This window comes from Notothenia rossii (assembly GCF_949606895.1).
Source record: "Notothenia rossii genome assembly, chromosome: 6".
NCBI classification, from domain to species: domain Eukaryota; kingdom Metazoa; phylum Chordata; class Actinopteri; order Perciformes; family Nototheniidae; genus Notothenia; species Notothenia rossii.
In genome coordinates, this window is record NC_136909.1 from 7,257,169 (window position 1) to 7,277,835 (window position 20,667).

The following is a 20,667-nucleotide window of genomic DNA, read 5'->3' on the forward strand; positions in this document are numbered from 1 at the left end:
ATAAAACAACACGGTGTCAGGTCAACTCATGTCAAAGCTAAATGAAAAGCCAATCCCAACAGCTTCAACCTTACCTGCATGTTGGCCATTTCGCTCTGCAGCCGTACTCTCGCCTCCTGGGCCATGGCGAGCTGCTGCTGGTACCACTGTCTGAGCTGCTGGAGGGAGTCTATCTCTGCCTGGGAGGTCTTCATGCGGCTCTGCATGGTGCTGCGCTCCAGCTGCACCTGCTGGAGCTGGCTCTGGAGACCCCCCATCTGCTGACGCAACTCATGGACTGCAAAGAAGAAGAAACACGTCTTGTTTAACCACCAGTGTGGATATGCAAATGGGTGTCTAAAGTTGTCCAACGTATCTCAAAGTACAATTAGTCTGGGCCCACATACACATAGCGCCCTTTTTGTCAGAAAGGCGCTGTCAGGACGCCTGGAGATCATTCTGTTTTCAGTTTTTATAAAAATGTAATCTAATAATAATAATAATAATAATAATAATATTATATTTTATTTATAAGCGCACTTTTCATTTGAAAAAACTCAAAGTGCTACAAAATTAAAAAGGGTGAAACAAAACTACAAAAACAATAACAAACAATTTAAAAACAATTAAAACAACATAATAAAAGCTGTGACATGAATGTGGGGGATTTAAAAATCTAGTTAAAGGCTATTCTAAAAAGATGAACACATGGCTGCCTCCCAATCAGAATACCTTTATTAGCCCCACGGAGGGGAAATGTGCGTAGTTACAGCAGGAAAAAGAGCCACAGACAGCTTGATTTTACATATTTTAAATATGTGACATACATTAAAAAAAAGTACTAAGTTAGATAATAAAAAAAAATACACATCCTGTAACGGTTCTAGGGATTTAGCAGCCAGGTATACATTACACAGTTATTAACGGCATTTACATATTGCATAGTTTGTTGGTATTTAGCAGCAAGGGGTGATAAAGTCTGTGTGTGTGTGTGGGGGGGGGGGGGGGGGGGGGTCAACTAGGGGCTGTGCTGGTTGTATAGTCAAGCTAGCTTCATTGGATTTTATTATGTGTTTTTGCTACTGTATATTTGTTTGACATTGTTTTTTTCATCATGAAATCTGCTTGCTCTCACACTTTCTCTGATGAGCTTTCCTTCACAGTTGCCGGTAAATATACTCAAAGAAATGGGCTTTCCGGTCTTTGTTACGGCAATTTCTGTCAAAAAGACACCGCTAAAATGAGTCCTCACCGGTGCTTTCCTGAAAAGCCAAAGCATTTTCTACTTCCAGCCCTCAGGAAACAGCTCCTGGGTGAAGTGCTTTTTACCTGATAACGCCACATACTCTCATTGGGCGCTATGTGGACACCGGCCTTTAGAGCTCACTCATTGCTACTAGAGATGTCCCGATCCGATCACGTGATCGGGGATCGGAGCCGATCACGTGATTTTCAAAAAATCGGGGATCGGGATCTTTTTTTTGTTTGTTTTTTTAAATACTTTTTTTTTTTATTTTGTATTCAATGTTACAAAACAAAAAGGACCATGTTCAAGTCTTAAAGTCATCCTGAGGCCTTAGTTTTGGTTTCAAATTACAGAACATCATGTATGTGTTGCTTCTTTGGGGCTTGTTTTCATAGACCTGGTTGCTTATTTCTCTCAAATCTGGCAACAGAGTGGGCGCAGTGTCTAATTGTAGCAGTAAGCTAACGAGTACTGATAAGCTTTATTTAGTTTTGATCCAATGCTGCACAACTGAACTGATCCAATGCTGCTGTGAAAGAAAGAAGCTATATCCATGTTGGATAGAATATCCAATTTAAATAAAAAAATAACCTTAAGGGACAACTTGAATGCTTTTTTTCCTCTTAATGCATTGCATAAAGATCGGATCGGGAAAAATCGGTATCGGCAAATCGTCAAAATCAAATGATCGGAATCGGATCGGGAGCAAAAAAAGGTGATCGGGACATCTCTAAGTGTTACCCTCAGCTCTCTGGGTCTCCGTCACTCACCTGTGTTGTCTCTTGAGGTCACAGTGTTTTGCATCTCCTCCACCTTCCCCATCAGCCGGTTGTATTGGTCTTCAGCCACCTTCAGGTCGTTGCTGAGAGACGTCAGGCTGGCGTTCTTGCCCTCCAGACTTCCCTGGAGCTCCACCATGGCCCTCTCCAGCTGGGTGGAGTTCTGCCTCAGCGTGCTGACCTCTGCAGTGAGGGTGCTCTGCTTCTCCTGGCTGAGCTGAGACTCCGCCTTCTTCGCCTGCAGCTGAGCGTTCACCGTAGCCAGCTGAGCCTGAAGCTCCGTCTTCTCCTTGAGAGCCTGGAGCAAAAAGACAGCGAGGTCAGGGTTACGGCCAATTGTTTTAGTTTTCCATTAAAGTATCACCTGGATAGGTCAATTACCAGCCATTTGTTTTAGTTTCGAACATTTATTTATGGGCTTGACTTCCCATTTAGTATCAGCAATGAGAATTTAGAAGCGCAGTCGAGCATGGTACACAATATATTACAACATTAACCTAGTTGTCATCAGCAGTGTTTATGCAAAGGCTAACGTAAGAGACTTTAATGTATGAAACAACATATACTAGAAACAAATTATAGAAAGGTTCCAAGTGAACATTCATGTATCCATTATTCATATATAACATTATTGTTATAGTTAATGGGGTTTCCTTAGATTTCTTTTTAGTTCGAATTTAACAGTAAACAAGGTTTGATTTGGATTAGGGTAAGCATTTACATAGAAAACAAATTGGATTTGAAAATGATGGCAGTATGTATGTATAGTATGTATTTACCAATTTGTCAAAGAATAATCACATTTTTTCAGTTTGGACAAGTTAATTTGTCCAATCCTGTACATAACAGGGTTTCCGCTAGGGTTTTTTCTCGCCGGTCAAACGTCCGGACAGAATTTATTTTACCGGACACATTTGAAACTTACCGGTCATGTTTCAATAATAATAAGAATTGTGTAGCAGAGGTTCCGTTAGCAGGTAACTACCGGACTAGGACCGGATATGCTAATGTTTAAAACTCAGTTAATGGGAGTCATTTTTATATTCCTCCAGTTTATAATCGTAACAGATCGAAAAATTCAGATTCATTTTTCAATAAATGCTTCCACAAACAACAAACAACATAATTATTACATTCAAAGAAACTACATGTAGTAGATGAAGTACATTATTCTAAAGTTTACATTAACTTTGAATAATAACACGGGAGAAACGGATCCTCTCTCTCCTGACAGCCCGTCAGTTTCTCATGCGGCTCGCTAAACAGTGGGCGGGGCTTCAGGTGATTATGCAGCAGCTGATCTGATCCCTCTCTCGCGTCCGGTTACACTTCACTCGCGTTTATGTCCATATCAGATCCAGCTCTCCTGATCGGCCTTTATAGAGAGCACCGATCAAACTATTAAGAGTGAATATCGGCCGATAATGATCGGCGGCCAATCGATCGGAGCATCGGACATTTCGACCGGCAGGTTTTGAACTTACCGGTTTTTAATAAATGTTACCAGCTAAAAAACGGTAATTAGCGGCTAACGGAAACCCTGGTACATAATATGTGTGGAAAGGTAATTTGTGAAAGAATATGGAAAATATTGGTAGAGAAATCAATCAGTGATTGTACCTGATTGGCCTCAGATGACAAAGACTCCAGCTGACCCTCCAGCCTCATCTTCTCCTTCAACACCTGCAGCATCTCATCATGGCCCATCACTGAGCTCTCCAGAGAAACACTGCAACAAATATTAAACACACGAGTACTCAAAAGACAAGTCAACTAATAAACACATTCACTTTCAATCTGTGATCTACAGTAACAAATACAAAAGCTCTCAAAGTTACAGGCAGTACTAAACTGCAGATCTCAGTAAGCATTGTTGGAATGTAATGTTGAGTTAACATGTCTAAACCCTATTACCGTACTTTTCGGACTATAAGCCGCGCCTTTTTTCCCATTTTTCGACCCTGCGGTTTATATAACGGTGCGGCTAATCTATGGATTTTTACAGCTAACGGCCACTAGGGGACCTCCTAAATCTATGGATTTTACAGGTTACAGTCCACCACCTTTAACTCTATGGGCTCTATGGCCGGTCCGCTCCCCCCACCTTTAAGCGGCGGGCTCCAGCATGAAAAGCTGGAGACCGGAAAAGAATGAGACAGGTAGCGCGAAAAAGTAAAAGTGGAACCGAGAGTGGTACGAGAGACAGAACGAGAGCAAGACAGTTTGTGCAAAGGAAGTTTTCATGCACAAACCCTCATTATGGAAAACAAACGCACAGCTGAGGCCCCTCAGAGGCTGTTCGATTCCGACAGTGACGAAGAGGAGTTTGTTAGTTTTGAGAGCGACAACGAAGGAGAGAGGAGAGTGGCTGACGAAGCCACCCTGAGCCTGTTCGTTTCCGACACTGAAGATGAGGACTTTAGTGGTTTTAGTACGCAGGAAGAAGACGAATATGAGGGTTAATGAATTGACTTTTCTGGTTACAGCCGTGTACTGCACCTTAGCCTAAAAGATGAAGACGAGGATTAATGACTTTTCTGGTAGGCTGATTACCGTATATTTTAAGCAGCCGTGTTACTGCAACTTTAGGCTTACGCGCTTACTGTCGTGTTACAGGCACTTTATTTTGCACTTTAAAAAAACACATTTAATTTAGCCATTGATATTGCCTCGTCAAGCGCTGTAAGCTTTGTTTTTTGTTATGGTACTACTGTAGGCTATATGCAACTTGTTGAAATGTTAATAAATGGGAGCTTCCTCAAACAGCCATCTCTTTCCCGACAATCCCCTCTGTGCACGAACCCTTACATATGGTAATTAAACATTAAAACACCTGCGGCTTATAGTCCAGTGCGGCTTATATATGTACACATCATTCAATTTAGCTGCTGCGGCTTATATTCAGGTGCGCCTTATAGTCCGAAAAGTACGGTACATAGAGTTTATAGAATCTCAAGCGTTTAAGGTGCTCTTGTTATCGATGAAACTGATCTATTAGACACTTCTTTCTATCCAATTGTAATAATTGTAGTGTACGTGGTTTGTCCTGGCTTTTGTTTTGGTCGGGACCCCCTCGAAAACGAGACGGTGCATCTCAAGGGGTTTATCCTAATAAATACATTTCTATATATATATATATATAAGGATATATCTCTGATGCTGACACAGTGTAAAGCCCCCTGAGAAAAATGTGTGATTTTTGGCTACATAAATCCCATTTGATTTGTTGTTGCAGTATACCTGCTGGAGAAGCTGTCCCTGCGGCTGCGCGGCTCCGCTCCGTCTCCCTGCTCCAGCTCCAGGAGGTGCTGCTCGTCGCTGGCCGCCTGCAGCACCTCCTGCAGCGAGGGGAACTGACCCATGGCTTCAGCAGCGATCTCCCTCCCCTGCACCGTGTAGCCCCCCCGCTGCCTCTCCACTGCGGCAGAGAGCGTCCTGAACTGCCCTCTGGTCGACACGCTGCTGTAAGACGAGCTGTCGCTGTCGTTGCCATCGTTCCCCGGCCTTATTCCCGATTCACTGCCGTCAACTTCAGACACGTTGTCCCCAATTTGGAGCGAGGCGCCGGGCTGTGGCTCCGAGTCACAGGCGCTGCCCTCTGACATCACGCTGACCTCAGAGAGAGTGGACACTGAGCTCATGGTGGACTGCAGGGAGGTCATGGTGCCGTCTGCTGTTCTTCCTCCACCTAAAGATTCAAGGCTTGTATTGTCATGTGTACGTAGCTACAGTGTTGTTATGACAATGAACATCTTGGGCCACAGTCTCCTCCCACAGTGCAACACAATAAAACGAATCAAATAGTGAAAGTAAATAAAAATAGAACATAATAGAAATAGTGCAGAATAGTCTAGAAGTCATTGTACCTCCACCGTCACCTGCTCCATCCTTCTCAGGAGACTTGTAGTCGGCGAGGGAGTGGATCTTGTTCACTCGGGGTGATCTGGACTTTTTCTCCCTGCCAGGGGGAATTCCCAAGCTTCCCAGTTTGGGCCCGCGGGGAACAGTGGTCCTCATGAAGGAATACTCTGTGGTCATGGAGGAAGTGTTGGCCCTGGGCAGATCCTCAGGGTGCAGCATGAGCTCTGGATCCAGGGTGCTGAACAGCTTGCTCTTGGTGGCGGTGCGGTGAGACTGGAAAACAGAAATGTATCACAATCAGAAGACCCTTTTTTATTTGTCCCGCAGCGGGGACATTTACAGCGTTACGACAGTGAAGGTAGTGCAAGTAAAAAGAGTAGACTCAAAAACAAATAAGTGCACATCCATGGGAAAAAGAATAAGTAACAATTAGGGCTGTCAAACGATTAACATTTTTAATCAGATTAATCACAGCTTAAAAATGAATTCATCAGATTAATCACCATTCGAACTATGTCCAAAATATGCCATTTCTTCATGTATATTGTTGTGGGAATGGAAAGATAAATGAAAGAAGGCGGATATATCCATTTAACATACAGTATGTATGTATGTTTATTATAACATTGTTCTGTGTGTCAAAATGACAGACAGCCCACACACACCTATCAATCATCAAACCGTGGGGTCTTATTTTATTACGTGTTGATTTCTATCAACACGTAATGTTGTATCGATGTTTATAGAGATGTGCTACAGCTAAAGTATTCTCCGTCAGGACTTCCTGCAACCACACCACGCCGTTATCTTGATTCTGATTGGCCAGAAGACATTATCAAAGATGTTCTATTGAGAAGACGATCACTACGTGACAAAAGTTTTCAAAACCGTTTCTAGTCTTCGGTATTTCCAGACAAGTGGCTACTGAAATCAATCTTACTAACTGCTGTCTGTGCAATTTACTCAGCGCGAGTTGGCGGACTTTATTTTGCTTACTTTAACATCATTTTTCATGGTGGGGCTAAGGTGGGGCTAAGCCATTTCTTGGTATGGCTGTAGCCTACCCCAGCGCTGCCACTTGTGGGATGTATGGGGCGGGCCATTCTGCACATGCGTTAAAAATGTTAACGCAATTAATTCAAAAAATTAATTACCGCCGTTAACGCGATAATTTTGACAGCATTAGTAACAATATAAAGTATTGAAGGATCCAGTAACATTAAACAAGTGTAAATACATTGTAATAATTTGTAAAAATAAGTGTATATTGCACAATAGCAGTGGAAGTAACAATGGTACTGCAATCGTGGTAAAACACACAAGGGTGCTCAGCTAGAAACATCCGGTACAGTGGATTCAATTAGAAATATTGATGATAGAAACTCGGCCAGCCTGAACATTTCTCCAAAGTGAAAAGCTGTGGCCTTTTAATTAAAAGGGTTAATCTTCTGGGTTACATTTCCCAAAGAAAAGCATGTTTAACAGCCAACTTCATCTGAGAGAAGTCTACACAGGTTGAAGTTCAATGCCGCTTATACACCATCAAGAAAATATTAGGGATGCACGATATTGGTTTTTTGAAACCGATACCGATAACTTCCTGCTTCTCAAGACCGATACCGATACCCGATAATAATATAATATAATATATATATATATATAGATATATATATATATATATATAGATATATATATATATATATATATATATATTAAATGTACCTGTAGTTTTTTCCTCGTTTTAGCCCTGGGGTCGTCTCTGGCAAACTTCTTGCCTTTTCAAAAGCCTCGTCGATAGGTAAAAGCCCCGGTGCCTTTGCAGCTGGCTTTGGATTGGCCGCTAGTTTAGCAGCGCAGGCGTCTTCGTACATTTTAACACACCATCGTAGCCATGGCGATGTTTCAGGTGACTAATCAGGTTGGAAGTATTATAGCTCGTTGCCTTTTTCCCTCCTCGTGGAACTTCTGCATTGCATTTGTTAATACAAATAGCAAGCGAACTATCTAACTCTGAAACTTTGAAATAGTCCCATACTACCGAGGACATGTTTGTTTACTGTCCTGGCTTCACGGCCGCACACCATTTACGTCACAGTCAGGCATGAGTTAGGGAGCGCTGGATTTGTGAAAAACTCCCCTCTTCCTAAACCACTAATACCACAGCACTGGCAAAACGGGAGGAGCCGAGTGAAAAACAAGCGCCCCTCATCCCAATCCACCCACACCGCACTATTTTTTTTTTTTTTTTTACCCAAAAAATATATTTTATATTATCGGGGCTATTAATACTTTTATCGGGTTTATCGGGATGACGTCATAATTCCTAATATCGGGCCGATAATTATCGTGCACCACTAGAAAATATATTTGCCTAATGGTTGAAGTGTCACGTTTAAATACAGAAGCTGGCAAATCTGGTTACATGAGGACCTGGAGGGCAGATCTAAGAGGGAGCAGCTCATTCATTATTCACTCACCCTCTCCTTATGTCTCTGCACTCTGTACTGTTTGAGTTGATCCTCCAGACGCCTGCGAGCATCCAGGCGGATCTTCTCCTCGTTCTCCATCTCTAATGAAGGCCTCTCGTTGGCTAAATGGAAAATTGGTCAAAGAAGAATGTCTTTTATTGCCACATACTGAACGACTACACTACAGTTCTGTATTTGCATGAGAGCTGGTGTTATATGACTGGTAAGGTTAAGTCCTAGCTATGAGCACTATGCGTAGATTTAATGTAAATGTTTAGATGTAGGGCTGTGCAATTAATCGTATTTTAATCTCGATTACGATTTTGGCTTCCGACGATTACCAAAACAACGTAATCGGAATAAAACCTTTTTTTTTTTTTTAAATTGGTTTTTCAGTTGAATTATATTTTAAGTTCAGGGTAATCAACTGTTAAAAATAAATGGATGTTTTCAAAGTAAATGGATAATCGTTTTTAATAATCGTGATATCAATTATTGACCAAAATAATCGTGATTATGATTTTTGCCTTAATCGCACAGCCCTAGTATGATGTTCGTTGTCGTGAGTGAAGCGGCTTCGATTAAGAAATTATTCAAATGTTTCCGATAAATCACTGGGTAGGAAACATGTTTTGGTGCAAGACAAAGCCATTGACTAGTATATTACAAATACAGTTACAACATCCTTCAATTTATCTGACAAGTACTGTAGATTTAAGGAGCAGACGACAGGAGGGGTTTAAAAGTACATGCTACACCCATATATCTTGGTTTGTGTACGACTATATATCAACATGTCCTGAATGCAGTTGCCAATATTGCAATCAGTTATGCAGACTTGTTTTTATCAGAACATTGGATTAGTCATGCTCATGTGCATCAACATAGCTGTTAGAGGATTGTGCATGCGCTGTTATATATATATATATATATATATATATATATATATATATATATATATATATTCTGTGTAGGAGTTATATTTGAGAACAAGGAAACAGTGCCTGACTTATAATTCCATCAAAACGATATCACAATGGAGGGGTTAGTTCCAAAACGCAGCCATTAGTTCGGTTTTTCAAACGAAGAACCAACATCAAATCAAGCAATCAGATGTCTGTGAGTTGCAGGAGGGTGGGAGACTCAAACAGCTAAAAGAAAGTCCCAATGAATCCTTCTGTTCAAATAATACACAAACAGGGGAGTTAAAAATGGATATGCAGCAAAAAAAGCTAGTCATTCCACAGCAAATTAGGTCAAAATACAGGGGTGGGTGGGGGGGGGGGGGGTATAAAGGGGCATTCACTCCACACAAGTTTATGCTTACACAATTCTGTCTCCTGCATAGGCATACTGAGTCTGAGCGACTGCAATGAATCACCCGTGTGAACCGTGAACTCAGCACTATCCCCCTCAGACTTCTCTAGCATCATGGGTGGAAAATCTGCCAAACCTGGGGTGGGCTCTTGGGTCTGGGAGTTGACGGGGGAGCTGGTGCTCTGGGGGGGGGCAGTCGGAGGCAGGGGCCCATCTATATGGGTGTCCCCCGCAGCATTAAAGTCCTCCGCCAGTCCGTTTCCATTTGGCATCACGTCTGAACTGACCGGACCTGAAAGAGAACGGGGGAAGAGAAACCCTGAGGAATGTGACAATTAGTCCTGATGAGTTCTAGTGAACTACTAATTACTGGAAATGTCAATAAAGTACCTATCTCTCTCTCTATCCATCTCTCTCTCTCTCTATATATATATATATACATATATATCTCTCTACCTACCTATCTCTCTCTCTATCCATCCATCCATCCCTTTCTCTATCCATCCATCCATCCATCTATCCACATCTCTATCTATCTATCCATCTATCTCTCTATCTATCCATCTACACTGCAGTGAGGAAGTTATTCCACTTGGCAAGCTGGCCGTCTGACTCTGTTAAACAAAAATGGGTGGAAACATTCTTGCAGCACGTGGATAATGATTCGTCCCTTTAGCTCATCTACTAAAAGGAAAACACATCATTTCCTGCTAAATTTGGAACCATTTTTGTTATTTTTATCCAAGACATTATATTTGTGCTCTTCTCACTGGTTTCTATTGGAAAGGGCTTGCTTGTCACTGGAGTCTGTGCACCAATCAGAATTGAGCAACAGTTTAATCTGAATCTGATGACAGTTGTGTGGGATTGTTTGCTCGTGTTGCCCGGCTACAGAGAACCAACATATGATAAAACCGCAAGATAGTTACGATTTTTGAAAAATAAATATATTCATACTACAATTGAAACAGGAAATGAAACCAATATGTTACTTAAACGATGACATTGGTTTGACACAAAAAAAACATGTCTTACGTGGTTCTAGAGAGGGTTTTATGAAAGTAATTTTTAACGTCTTGCCTGTCCCCAAACTTTTTGGTCATACATATTTTCAGTCACTTATATTACCTTCACCCAACCAGTGCAGACCGTAGCATAGTTTCCCGCTGAAACTGAGTAATTAAAATCTATTTAACACGTCAGTTCAAGAGCCATGATGCAACATGGAGAAGGAGAAGTCCCCAAGCCTCGCAGCAGCAACTAAAACAGGTCATGCACGTTGGCATTCGAGTGTTACCAGTAATATGCCTGCAGGGGAAAGAAATTTGCATATCGGAGCGCAGAGATGGAAACACGCTTAGTACAGTACGAGTGAAATCATTCCAGTAGGAGTATATATTATAATTAGGTCCAACATAAAATTATTTCAAGCTTTTAAAATCCTTGTTATATTGAATAAACTGACGGATAAGACCACCTGTTTGCGCACTGGGACATGTCTAGCCTGATGTTGGATTGTATGAAAACTAATTTGTTTATAAGTATAATTGCATACTTTTTTTTTAAATGAATTTAGTTTGATGTTTCTTTACGTTTTTCTCCAAGTGTGAGACTAATAAGTCATAGCTACCCAATTCTGGTTTATTATGCACTTGATGAGAGTGAAGAAAGGCGTCATATCAAGAGATAACTTCAGGTCATATGCTGTAAACAGGGAAACCTAATCAAGTCTAATAGAGACAGCATGTACTCATTCATACACACATACTCACCATTATGAGTGTTTCCCTTCATGTTTGTTGTGTTGTCCAGCCCTTGTTGTATCAATTGTGAATCGCCTTCCCCATTGGATTTGATAACATGGTCTTCTTGAGTACCCTCCATTTGAGTTGCTCCTGAATGGTTAGTATCCATTTCCATTAAGTAATTGAACAGTCACAATAATGCTGGTGCACTTTTGGAAAACACTTCTCACAAAACCATCTTCTTAGGAGCTGGGAGCAGTGTCACAGACAGCACTGAAGAGAGAAAACATTTAGTTGAATCTATCATTTTTTTTAATAAATATGACACATTATTAAGATAAATATACATGACAGAAGAAGTTGTAGCTCCTCAGTAGTTATCTGTTCTGGACTAACAATATGTAACGGCATAGCCTGCTTTAAATTAAATACAGAAGGGTCAAGGGCAGACAAGCAGGCCAGGTAGTTAAGTAGATTGTGTCGTGTTAAATATAGATTAACTAGCAACTCACATTCAATTGCTTTACCTTGACACAAACAGATGCAACAATCTGGGTAAAACAGGCCAAAGCAAAGGTTCAGTTAGAACAGATTGAGTTCAATCTGAGCAGGAATGTGAAGAAGCTGTTGATAAGGCAGGTATTCACCTTATCAACCAGCAAACAGGCATTTCAATCAAAGCCTTTCAACTGTGATACATGAGCTTAGTGTACATTGAGGGGAATATCTGCCTTATAGAAAGAGAAGCAGCTCCTACAATACATATGTGGACATTTGCATAAACACCGCAAATGGTGAACATATTTTTTTAAAAGCTTCTGACATTTCTTTTAACAGCTTGTGAATATATGCAACTATCGACCTCAGCATTTCTTTATTTGTCCCAAAGGGGGACATTTACAGCGTTGCAGCAAAGGTGAAATAGCAAGCAAAAAAGGTAAACAACAATAGAGTAAGCTAACGTGTTAAATATAGAGAAAAAGCACACATTGATAATTAAATAAAAATAAAGACAAATAAGCTTTCAATAGCTTAGTAAAGATATTGTAAAAATTATGTTTTGCGCAGAACAGACATTATGATTATTGCACAGTACAATTACAAATAAAGTGTTTCACAAAACTCCGGCATGTTATAGTCATGTCATAAAAGCATAGCTATACATGATCACCTTTGACTGAAATGTGGTGTTGCTCAGTTAGCCATCTGACAGCAGATCAGTTAGCTAGCCTGTGTTTAGCAACCGTCAGAAAAATAAGACTGCCATTGATAAACGTACATTTAAATGCATTCAAATTGCGTCCATGTGTTGCCTAATAATACAGCTATTGTGACAAGAAAGTGAGACTTAAAATCGAGACTAGCGAGCGAGAAAGCTAACTAGCTATATATGTTTACGACGGAACCCGTCAAGCTAACGATGCTAACTCGCTAGCTAGAGTGATTTCTCAAATATTTAATAAGATTCAACGAAGGACCTTATGTCGAACAGGTTTGTTACAGAACCTCATGAGTAAATATTTAAATGACAATTTGTGTAAATGTAGGAAAAGACTATAAATGCTCACCCTTTCTGCGAGCTTCGCCTTTTACTACGTGGCTGTTTGGGTTCCGTCCACTTATCTGTCCGACAGGAAACAAACTGAGACACACGCGCGCACACACAGGCACAGCACACACACGCAAACACACATGTCTAGGAGCACAACCTTTGGATTTTAAATCTTTAAAGGTAAATAAAATATTGCAAGGATTATATTACAGCAAATGGGCATCGCAATTAAACATTTATAAATGAAGTATAAAACAGAACGGATGATGCTAAGAGGAAATGTGTCGGATGTGGTACAATGCTTCACTCTTGTGTTCAAAGAGCTGCGCCCTATTTTCCAGCAGTGCAGGTGCCAACAGAAGTGTCATTAATGAAGCTGTCATCTTTGAGTTCAGCGCCAGACTGCAAGGACTGCATTAATACACACTTTATTATAATACATTGAACCTTTCATGACACCCAAGAACAACATGCAATGTGTATATTCTAAGAGGTAAAAGCAACAGAACATGATAAAAACACAACATAATGGAGAAGACAATTAAAGTGGACACAAATGATAGGTAGGTTATTCAGGGGAAACAGATGATAGGGAGCACTACAGTGAGTAGGCGGATCTGAACAGGTGGGTTTTGAGGAGGGACTTTCAATTGACATACAATCACTTTATTATAAAATGCCACTGCTCAATGCACTTGGGTTATAGTGGATTTCAGTGGTGGATAGTAACTAAGCAACTTTACTCAAGTACTGTACTTAAGTACAATTTTCAGAGATTTATAGGCCTACTTTACCTGAATATTTCAATTATTTGCTACTTTGTTCACTACAATTCAGAGGTAAATCGTCTACATATACTCCACTCATGGGTATCACTTTGTTAGAAAAAGTGGTGGGAACAATTTCTCCAGATTTAACAGGAGACAACAGATGATTGAACCTCAAACACCTGCATGAAAATTCAATGCATAGACCTCTGGACCACCAACGTGTTCTTAAAATAATGAACGCCTATAGCCTAAGGGATGGAATTTTTGGAGAGACATGTTTTAAACGACTTCAGGCTGCAGCTGGGATGCTGTCTCCTTTGAGCACAATATGGAATTAAATATTTTCCAACGTGTTTCTTTTCAGCACCACTTTGTGACTCTCTTATTTATTTGCATGTCCTATTGGGACTCGTTAAAGCAAGTGTTTCAAATGCCACTTAATATTTGTCACACTACACAACATAATGATAACAAGTAGGAAAGATATGGCTTTATCTGAAGGCATCACTATAGAAATGAGCTTTACTGAGTCTCTTAACATGGAATCATATCAAACAAAAATACATGATGGGTTCGATTAGATTATAATGACATTTATTGGCTTGAGTTCTTGCAAATTATTTTAGTCCCATGTTTTACATACAAATATATCTCAAAAAAATGAATGTCAAATGTGTTCAAAATGGTATACTAATAAGAGAGCGTAATCAATAAAATATATAATATGTAGAACTATAAAACGAACAAGCTACAGTTGACTTTAAATGAGAGACAATTCAGGAATGAGATTTTATAGATAACTTACAAAAGATCCCCAAAATACATTGAGCAGTACATATTTAAACATGTAATTATGGGACAGTTACATTCCACAGGCCATAAGACTGTTAAACACCTGAACTAAGAACATACATAATATTCACCTGTTTGCAACTTACGAATTATCTATCACTAGACTCTTATGGCACTACTTCTATCCTATTTTATTGTATTTACTTGCACTATTTTCACTGTTTTATTGTGTTGCTCTGTTGGGGGAGCCTGATACCTAAGATGTTCATCAACATAACAATAAAAGTCTTGAATCTTGAAAAATTAATCAATATCAGAGTCAAATCTAATCATCAACACCCCCTTCCCTCACCCCGTCAGGGTTTGGCTGGACAGAAATGCTTGGACATGAGAATGCAGATGTTTTCCCCACACTCCCAGCACTGCTGCTTGATGTGTGGAGCGCCCTGCTGGGTCCTCCTCTTACACAGTGAACACACCTCTGCAGCACCCTCACCTCCTCTTCCGCATGATTGTATCAGAAGCCCTTGAAGTTCTTTCTGTATTGAATCACTTGGTGCCTTTGCGATGCCTACCACTTTCACTCTTTTGGGATCAAACACACAGTCCTCCTCCAGGCCACTGCGCACAGCTAGGAGGCCAACTTTGGGGGGCACCCATGCAGTGTCGTAGCCATGTGAGTGCCATGTTTGCTGCATGGGATGGTTGTCCTTGTCAATGCGCTTGACACGGCCCACGCGCACATGTACCTGAAGGACAACTCGGTCCGTAGGATTACTTCTCTGAGGATAAGCTGTCGCCTTTTTTATATTACGACTGACATACACGCCCATTCCCAGCATGCCCTTTGAAGACTGTTTGAAACCATTGGCAATGATGACTCGTGCGCTGGTGATGCTGGTCCCATGGTACATGGTGTAGACGCCCTTGCTTCGGGGTTTCTGGGACGAGTCCAGCTCCAAACCAGGAAAAGAAGCGCCATCGTCAATCACCTCCCAGCCGGAGAACTGCACTGACATCCTGGTTCAGATATGTGGCTAATGGAGGATGTTGTAAAGACTCCGTAAAGATCGGAAGTTCTGGAAGAAATTAAAAGGGAGATGTGGCATTATGTTAGAATGAATATCAATCAGGGTGTTAACTTAACCCTCCTGTCTCAAAAGTGGTGATCAGCAATTTTCTATGTTCAAATGCCTACTGTGGAAGGCATTTAAGCAATCAGGCATTCAATCAGGCATTCAAGCAATCAGTGGTAAAACACAATATTGGTAAAACACAATATTTATGATTGATGAAGGTGGTAAATCGGTCAGATTTTACGGCAACACGAAATGAGGGTTGTGAGGTTGGCAAGCAAAAGCAATGAGACAGTGTGGCTAGCTTGGATTTCTTCTGTGAATTGATATATATATATATATATATATATATATATATATATATATATATATATATATATATATTGTGTATTTATTTCAAAATGTGCCTTGATGACTCTTTTGTCACTCTAAATGCTTAAAGGTAGGGTAAGAATGGAGAAATCAGCTCAAGTGCGCTAGAATTTGAAAGTAGGCTACACAACCAAAACAAATCTGCGCCATACCTTCAGACTTCCTTACAGAGCCCCTCCTACAACACACACGAACGCGCACATGACTAATGAGGGCACGAGATAAGTTTGTGCACAGATGGAAGGCTGACAGGCAGGTAGGCCATCCAATTATTTGCCGCGGGCCGAGGCAGATAATTGGACATTTTTTACAGCGCCACGGCTTCCACAGATGAAATATTTGTATTTATTGTCAAAGCATTTAATTAATTAATTGCTGATGTTAAGAGCATTCCATTTAATATAACAAAAAGTGTTTCTCAAGTTAATTACCCTACCTTTAAGAGGTTCTATACGTGAAACTCAAGGCCCGGGGGCCAAATCAGGCCCTTGGTGGATTTAATTTCGGCCCGCAGGATAATTTCTAATTACTATTAGATCTGGCCCGTCGGTATATTGCACGCACACCTTCACTCCATCCTGAGGGTCTCCTCAGCTCAGATCCTGAGCCTAAACATTGATGAACTTGCACCCAAGATGAGATGCCAAGTATCTGCTTGAACTAGCATCACAGAGCAGCAACCTGAGTTTACATGGATGTTTCCTTCTGTACTTTCTTTCTTGAGGCAACAGGGCATGTTTGTTTTCTCTTTGAGGGAAATGGTTTTTTTTAAGCTTTTGTTGGCCTGTGGAGAAATGTAATCATAAGAAATGACTCTGCAGATAGAGCCATAAGAAATGAATGCAACTGATTATTTAAGTTGTAATGTTGTTTTTATACACAATAATTTAAGCTTTGTTAGTTCCAGGTTTAATATGTGCAATAAGTTCATTTCAATAAGTTTTGCAATAAACATTGAACCAGTCCGGCCCTCCACTAGTACCCATTTTTAAATGTTGGCCCACTGTGTGTTTGAGTTTGACACCCCTGATCTATACAAATGAAATTGCCTTGACCTGTTTTGCTTCCTCCTTGTATGGGATTTTACATTGTAACTTACTAAATCAACTGTGTTTGCTTCCTTGTCAGAAGTGAGTCCATATTGTAGCCTCTCAATAATGTTGCTAACCTTGCTTGTTGTATTGCACTCAGTTGGTCTGCCTTTAACATTCACATTCAACATTACACTAACTCTATGAAACATTACTTGATAGTTTATTCAATTATAGCTGCAGTCTGTGTGTAACAGAAAAGTAGGTTATAAGTAAAATACAACTTTAGACATTAAGGAACACAGGACGAGTAAACATTGTTGCTTTTGTCAGCCTGAACATTATCACTCTGATAGCCATAAACTATTGCATGACTGATGTTATTTTATTTACTTTCTCTATAAATCTAGCAAAAATAAAACGCTATGACATGTTTAAACTATGAAATCTTACCGTCCGTAAGGAGTTACCAACCAGGGAAATTTACCTTTCGGTTCCGTAGGTTTCGTTTACTGTTTGATGTTTTTTTTACGTCACTACTGGGTCTTCTCATGGCCGGTTAGCTCAGTTGGTTAGAGCGTCGTGCTAATAACGCGAAGGTCGCGGGTTCGATACCCGTACTGGCCACTGTATGTTTTCTCTCAAACGTAGCGTTAGTAAAATTTGACCAGAGTATTAAACGGGGTGGAAAAAAAACATATGAAATGAGTAAGTAACTGCAAATAAGTGTCTAGACACGGAATCATTTAATGGGTTAAAATTATTTCCACAATTGAAAAATGACATTGACAATAGAAATAAATGCATAATAAAGAAAGAATAAAATAAAAATAGAAACAGTAAATTAAATACAATAATAACTACATATATTGCTTAACACAGAAATGTATAAATGTTGACATAAATAATGAATTAAATACATATTGAAAAAAAACGATGTTTAGTCTGTGTAAGTCAAGGGTAACAAGTTTTTTCTTTGGCTATGTTCAGCCATTTGTTTTCCCATTCATTTTGCATGATATCTATGTTAAAGCACTTAATCACTGATTATAATGTTCTTCTTACTTGCAATTCTCTAGCTCATTATTGCTCCTGTGCTTACAGTTCCCCACCAGTAATATAATCAAGGTTCGTAGTTTATCTTACTCTGATGGCTTACTTGATGATTTAACAGATATAATGTCAAATTATAAGTGACTTTGAGAAGCGGAAGACCAAACTTGTCATTACTACTGGGTGTTGAACGTTAGGTTGCTGCATGTTAAAGTAATGCTTAGACCTCTAGGCTACTAATATAGTTTTAAAGCATCTGTTGCTGTGACGTTTTCTCAAGTACATTTCTACCTTTATGCACACAATGCACATTAAAGCGGCATGCATCTTTTACGCAATGTTGCTTGGTGGGTCGCCTTGTATTCTGTGGATACGACAACATTAATAACTATTGTACTTTAAATTCCTCTGACAAGTTTTAACACGTGTACGTAGTGAGGTGTCTTTAACAATGTCTTTGAATTGCTATAATACAATTCCCCTTTAATTTGGAATCTTTGTGAACACAGCAAGGAGAAACACAGTCACAGAGCACTTCTATCTTTGAGCAGATCATCACATGCTAAATAAATATTCTGGAAATGGACAATAATGAGTATTAATACATTTGTAGCTGGCCAAAAACTGAAAACGGGTGTATCGAGCCCTGTCATTGTTGTTAAATCCATCTCCAGTCTTTCTCCATCTTTAGTTGGAGGAAGAGTGGAGAAAAACTATATTATGTCCGAGTGGATTCCAAGTTTATATCTTTTTACACTGTATTACCACTTCTTATACCTTCTACATTCAACACATTCAGTTATTTGACTGTAGAAGCCCAATTGTAAAGATTTTACTGAAATCTCTAGAGGTGGTTTTCGCTCAAGGGGTAAAGAGATGTCTATCAACGTGAAGATCCAAAGCAACTAGGCTGGTGACTGTGCTGTAAAAATCTGAAATTCATTATTCCTTTATTTATTTATGTTTTTATTCATGCATTTATTTATTTGTACTTATGTCATGTTCGGTCCTTCATAATTAAAACCATATATGTAAATGAAAACCCTTGAGGACATGTTCTTTATGCACTCGCATACATCAAAAATGATTTATGCAAACATGTTTATATTTCCGCTCCCTTCACTGGCTTCCGGTAACTGCTAGAATCCACTTCAAGACACTGGTACTTGCGTACCATGCTGCGAATGGATCTGGCCCTTCCTACATCCAGGACATGGTTAAACCGTACACCCCAGCACGTGCATTCCGCTCTGCATCAGCCAAACAGCTCGCTGCACCCGCACTGCGAGGGGGACCCAAGTTCCCATCAGCAAAAACACGTGGGTTTGCTATCCTGGCTCCAAAATGGTGGAATGAGCTCCCCATTGAAATCAGGACAGCAGAAAGCTTACACATCTTCTTCAGACTGAAAACTCATCTCTCTAGACTCCACTTCGAGCGATAGAATTACTAACAAAGCACTTATATACTAATAAAGGACTGGCTTATCTAAAGCCAGTTGAGTAGCACTTGAAATGTTTGGCTCTATGAAACCTGATGTACTGTATATGATTCTGTTTTCTTCAAGGTTGTATCTTCCTGGTCGAATGTACTTATTGTAAGTCACTTTGGATAAAAGCGTCAGCTAAATGTAATGTAATGTAATTTGTTTGCAAAATGTGATGTGGAGCTACAGATCTTCCTAAAGATTCAAAAAGGAAAACATATTTGTTTAATGTTCACACATTTATAGATATCATGAATAGAATGTTCTATTCATAACGTTTTCACACACAGAAATGGTGATACATAGCTCCAAGACATTTGACCCTCTATTGACTCCATAGCAAAACAAGAATGATTTAGCCAATGTGTAAAAATAACCTTTTTACGTGAGAGCTACTTGTTTAAACGTCTTTTACCTACATCAGTTCTTATGGGATGATTACATGAGAAGAATTTTAAAGTGCAATATCTTACACCTCCAGTAGGGGTCACTGCTCAATAACAGTTGTACACCTAACCCTAACCCTGACGAGATAGCAACCAGAGATATTTACCTTTCGGTTCTGTAGCTTTAGTTTATTACTTCATTGTTTAATCACGTCACTACTACGACTACGCATGGCCGGTTAGCTCAGTTGGTTAGAGCGTCGTGCTAATAACGCGAAGGTCGCGGGTTCGATACCCGTACTGGCCACTGTATGTTTTCTCTCACACGTAGAGTTAGTACACTTTGACCAGAGTATCAAACGGGGTGGGAAAAAAGCAAATTAAATGAGTAAGTAAATGAGTGTCAATCTAAACACGGAATAATTTAACGGGTTACAATTATTTCCACAATTGAAAAATGACATAATAGAAATAAATGCATAATAAAGAAAGAATAAAATAAAATAGAAACTGTAAACTAAATACAATAATAAATACATATATTGCTTAACACAGAAATGTATAAATGTTGACATAAATAATGAATTAAATAAATATTGAAATAAACAGATGTTTAGTCTGTGTATAAGTCAAGGCTAACATGTTTTTTCTTTGGCTATGCTCAGCCATTTGTTTTCCCATTCATTTTGCATTATATATGTTCTATTGTTATAAGTGTTTACTATAACTTATATAGAGGCTCTTGTATAGGAAA

General features: G+C 39.7%; 2 protein-coding genes across 4 annotated transcripts in view; both read right to left on the reverse strand.

Moving 5' to 3' along the window:
• The window catches only part of golga3 (golgin A3), a 40,680-nt gene extending 27,632 nt beyond the window's left edge, over window positions 1–13,048 (reverse strand). Inside the window, exons 1-9 of one of the 3 annotated variants that reach the window (XM_079687725.1) lie at window positions 12,964–13,048; window positions 11,423–11,668; window positions 9,661–9,942; window positions 8,343–8,455; window positions 5,871–6,138; window positions 5,245–5,692; window positions 3,625–3,733; window positions 1,996–2,302; window positions 75–277 (exon numbers count right to left, since the gene is read on the reverse strand). In XM_079687725.1, the coding sequence (XP_079543851.1) occupies window positions 75–277; window positions 1,996–2,302; window positions 3,625–3,733; window positions 5,245–5,692; window positions 5,871–6,138; window positions 8,343–8,455; window positions 9,661–9,942; window positions 11,423–11,570 (1,878 nt within the window). In that variant the 5' untranslated portion in view covers window positions 11,571–11,668; window positions 12,964–13,048. Of the gene's footprint in view, window positions 1–74; window positions 278–1,995; window positions 2,303–3,624; window positions 3,734–5,244; window positions 5,693–5,870; window positions 6,139–8,342; window positions 8,456–9,660; window positions 9,970–11,422; window positions 11,669–12,963 lie in introns of all 3 variants that reach the window. The other 2 variants (XM_079687726.1, XM_079687724.1) reach the window with 2 other exon arrangements.
• Window positions 13,049–14,294: 1,246 nt separating this feature from the next.
• On the reverse strand, window positions 14,295–17,514 carry LOC307043344 (uncharacterized protein). Its single transcript, XM_079687727.1, has 2 exons — window positions 17,442–17,514; window positions 14,295–15,588 (listed from the first exon to the last, which is right to left on the reverse strand). The coding sequence occupies exon 2, from the start codon at window positions 15,526–15,528 to the stop codon at window positions 14,866–14,868; it is 663 nt and encodes a 220-aa protein (XP_079543853.1). The 5' UTR covers window positions 15,529–15,588; window positions 17,442–17,514; the 3' UTR covers window positions 14,295–14,865.
• Between the last annotated feature and the right edge of the window lie 3,153 nt (window positions 17,515–20,667).

What these genes read in the sequence shown, in the direction of transcription:
- LOC307043344 (XM_079687727.1), bottom strand. Translation starts at nt 15,528, where the DNA reads ATGTCAGTGCAGTTCTCCGGCTGGGAGGTGATTGACGATGGCGCTTCT.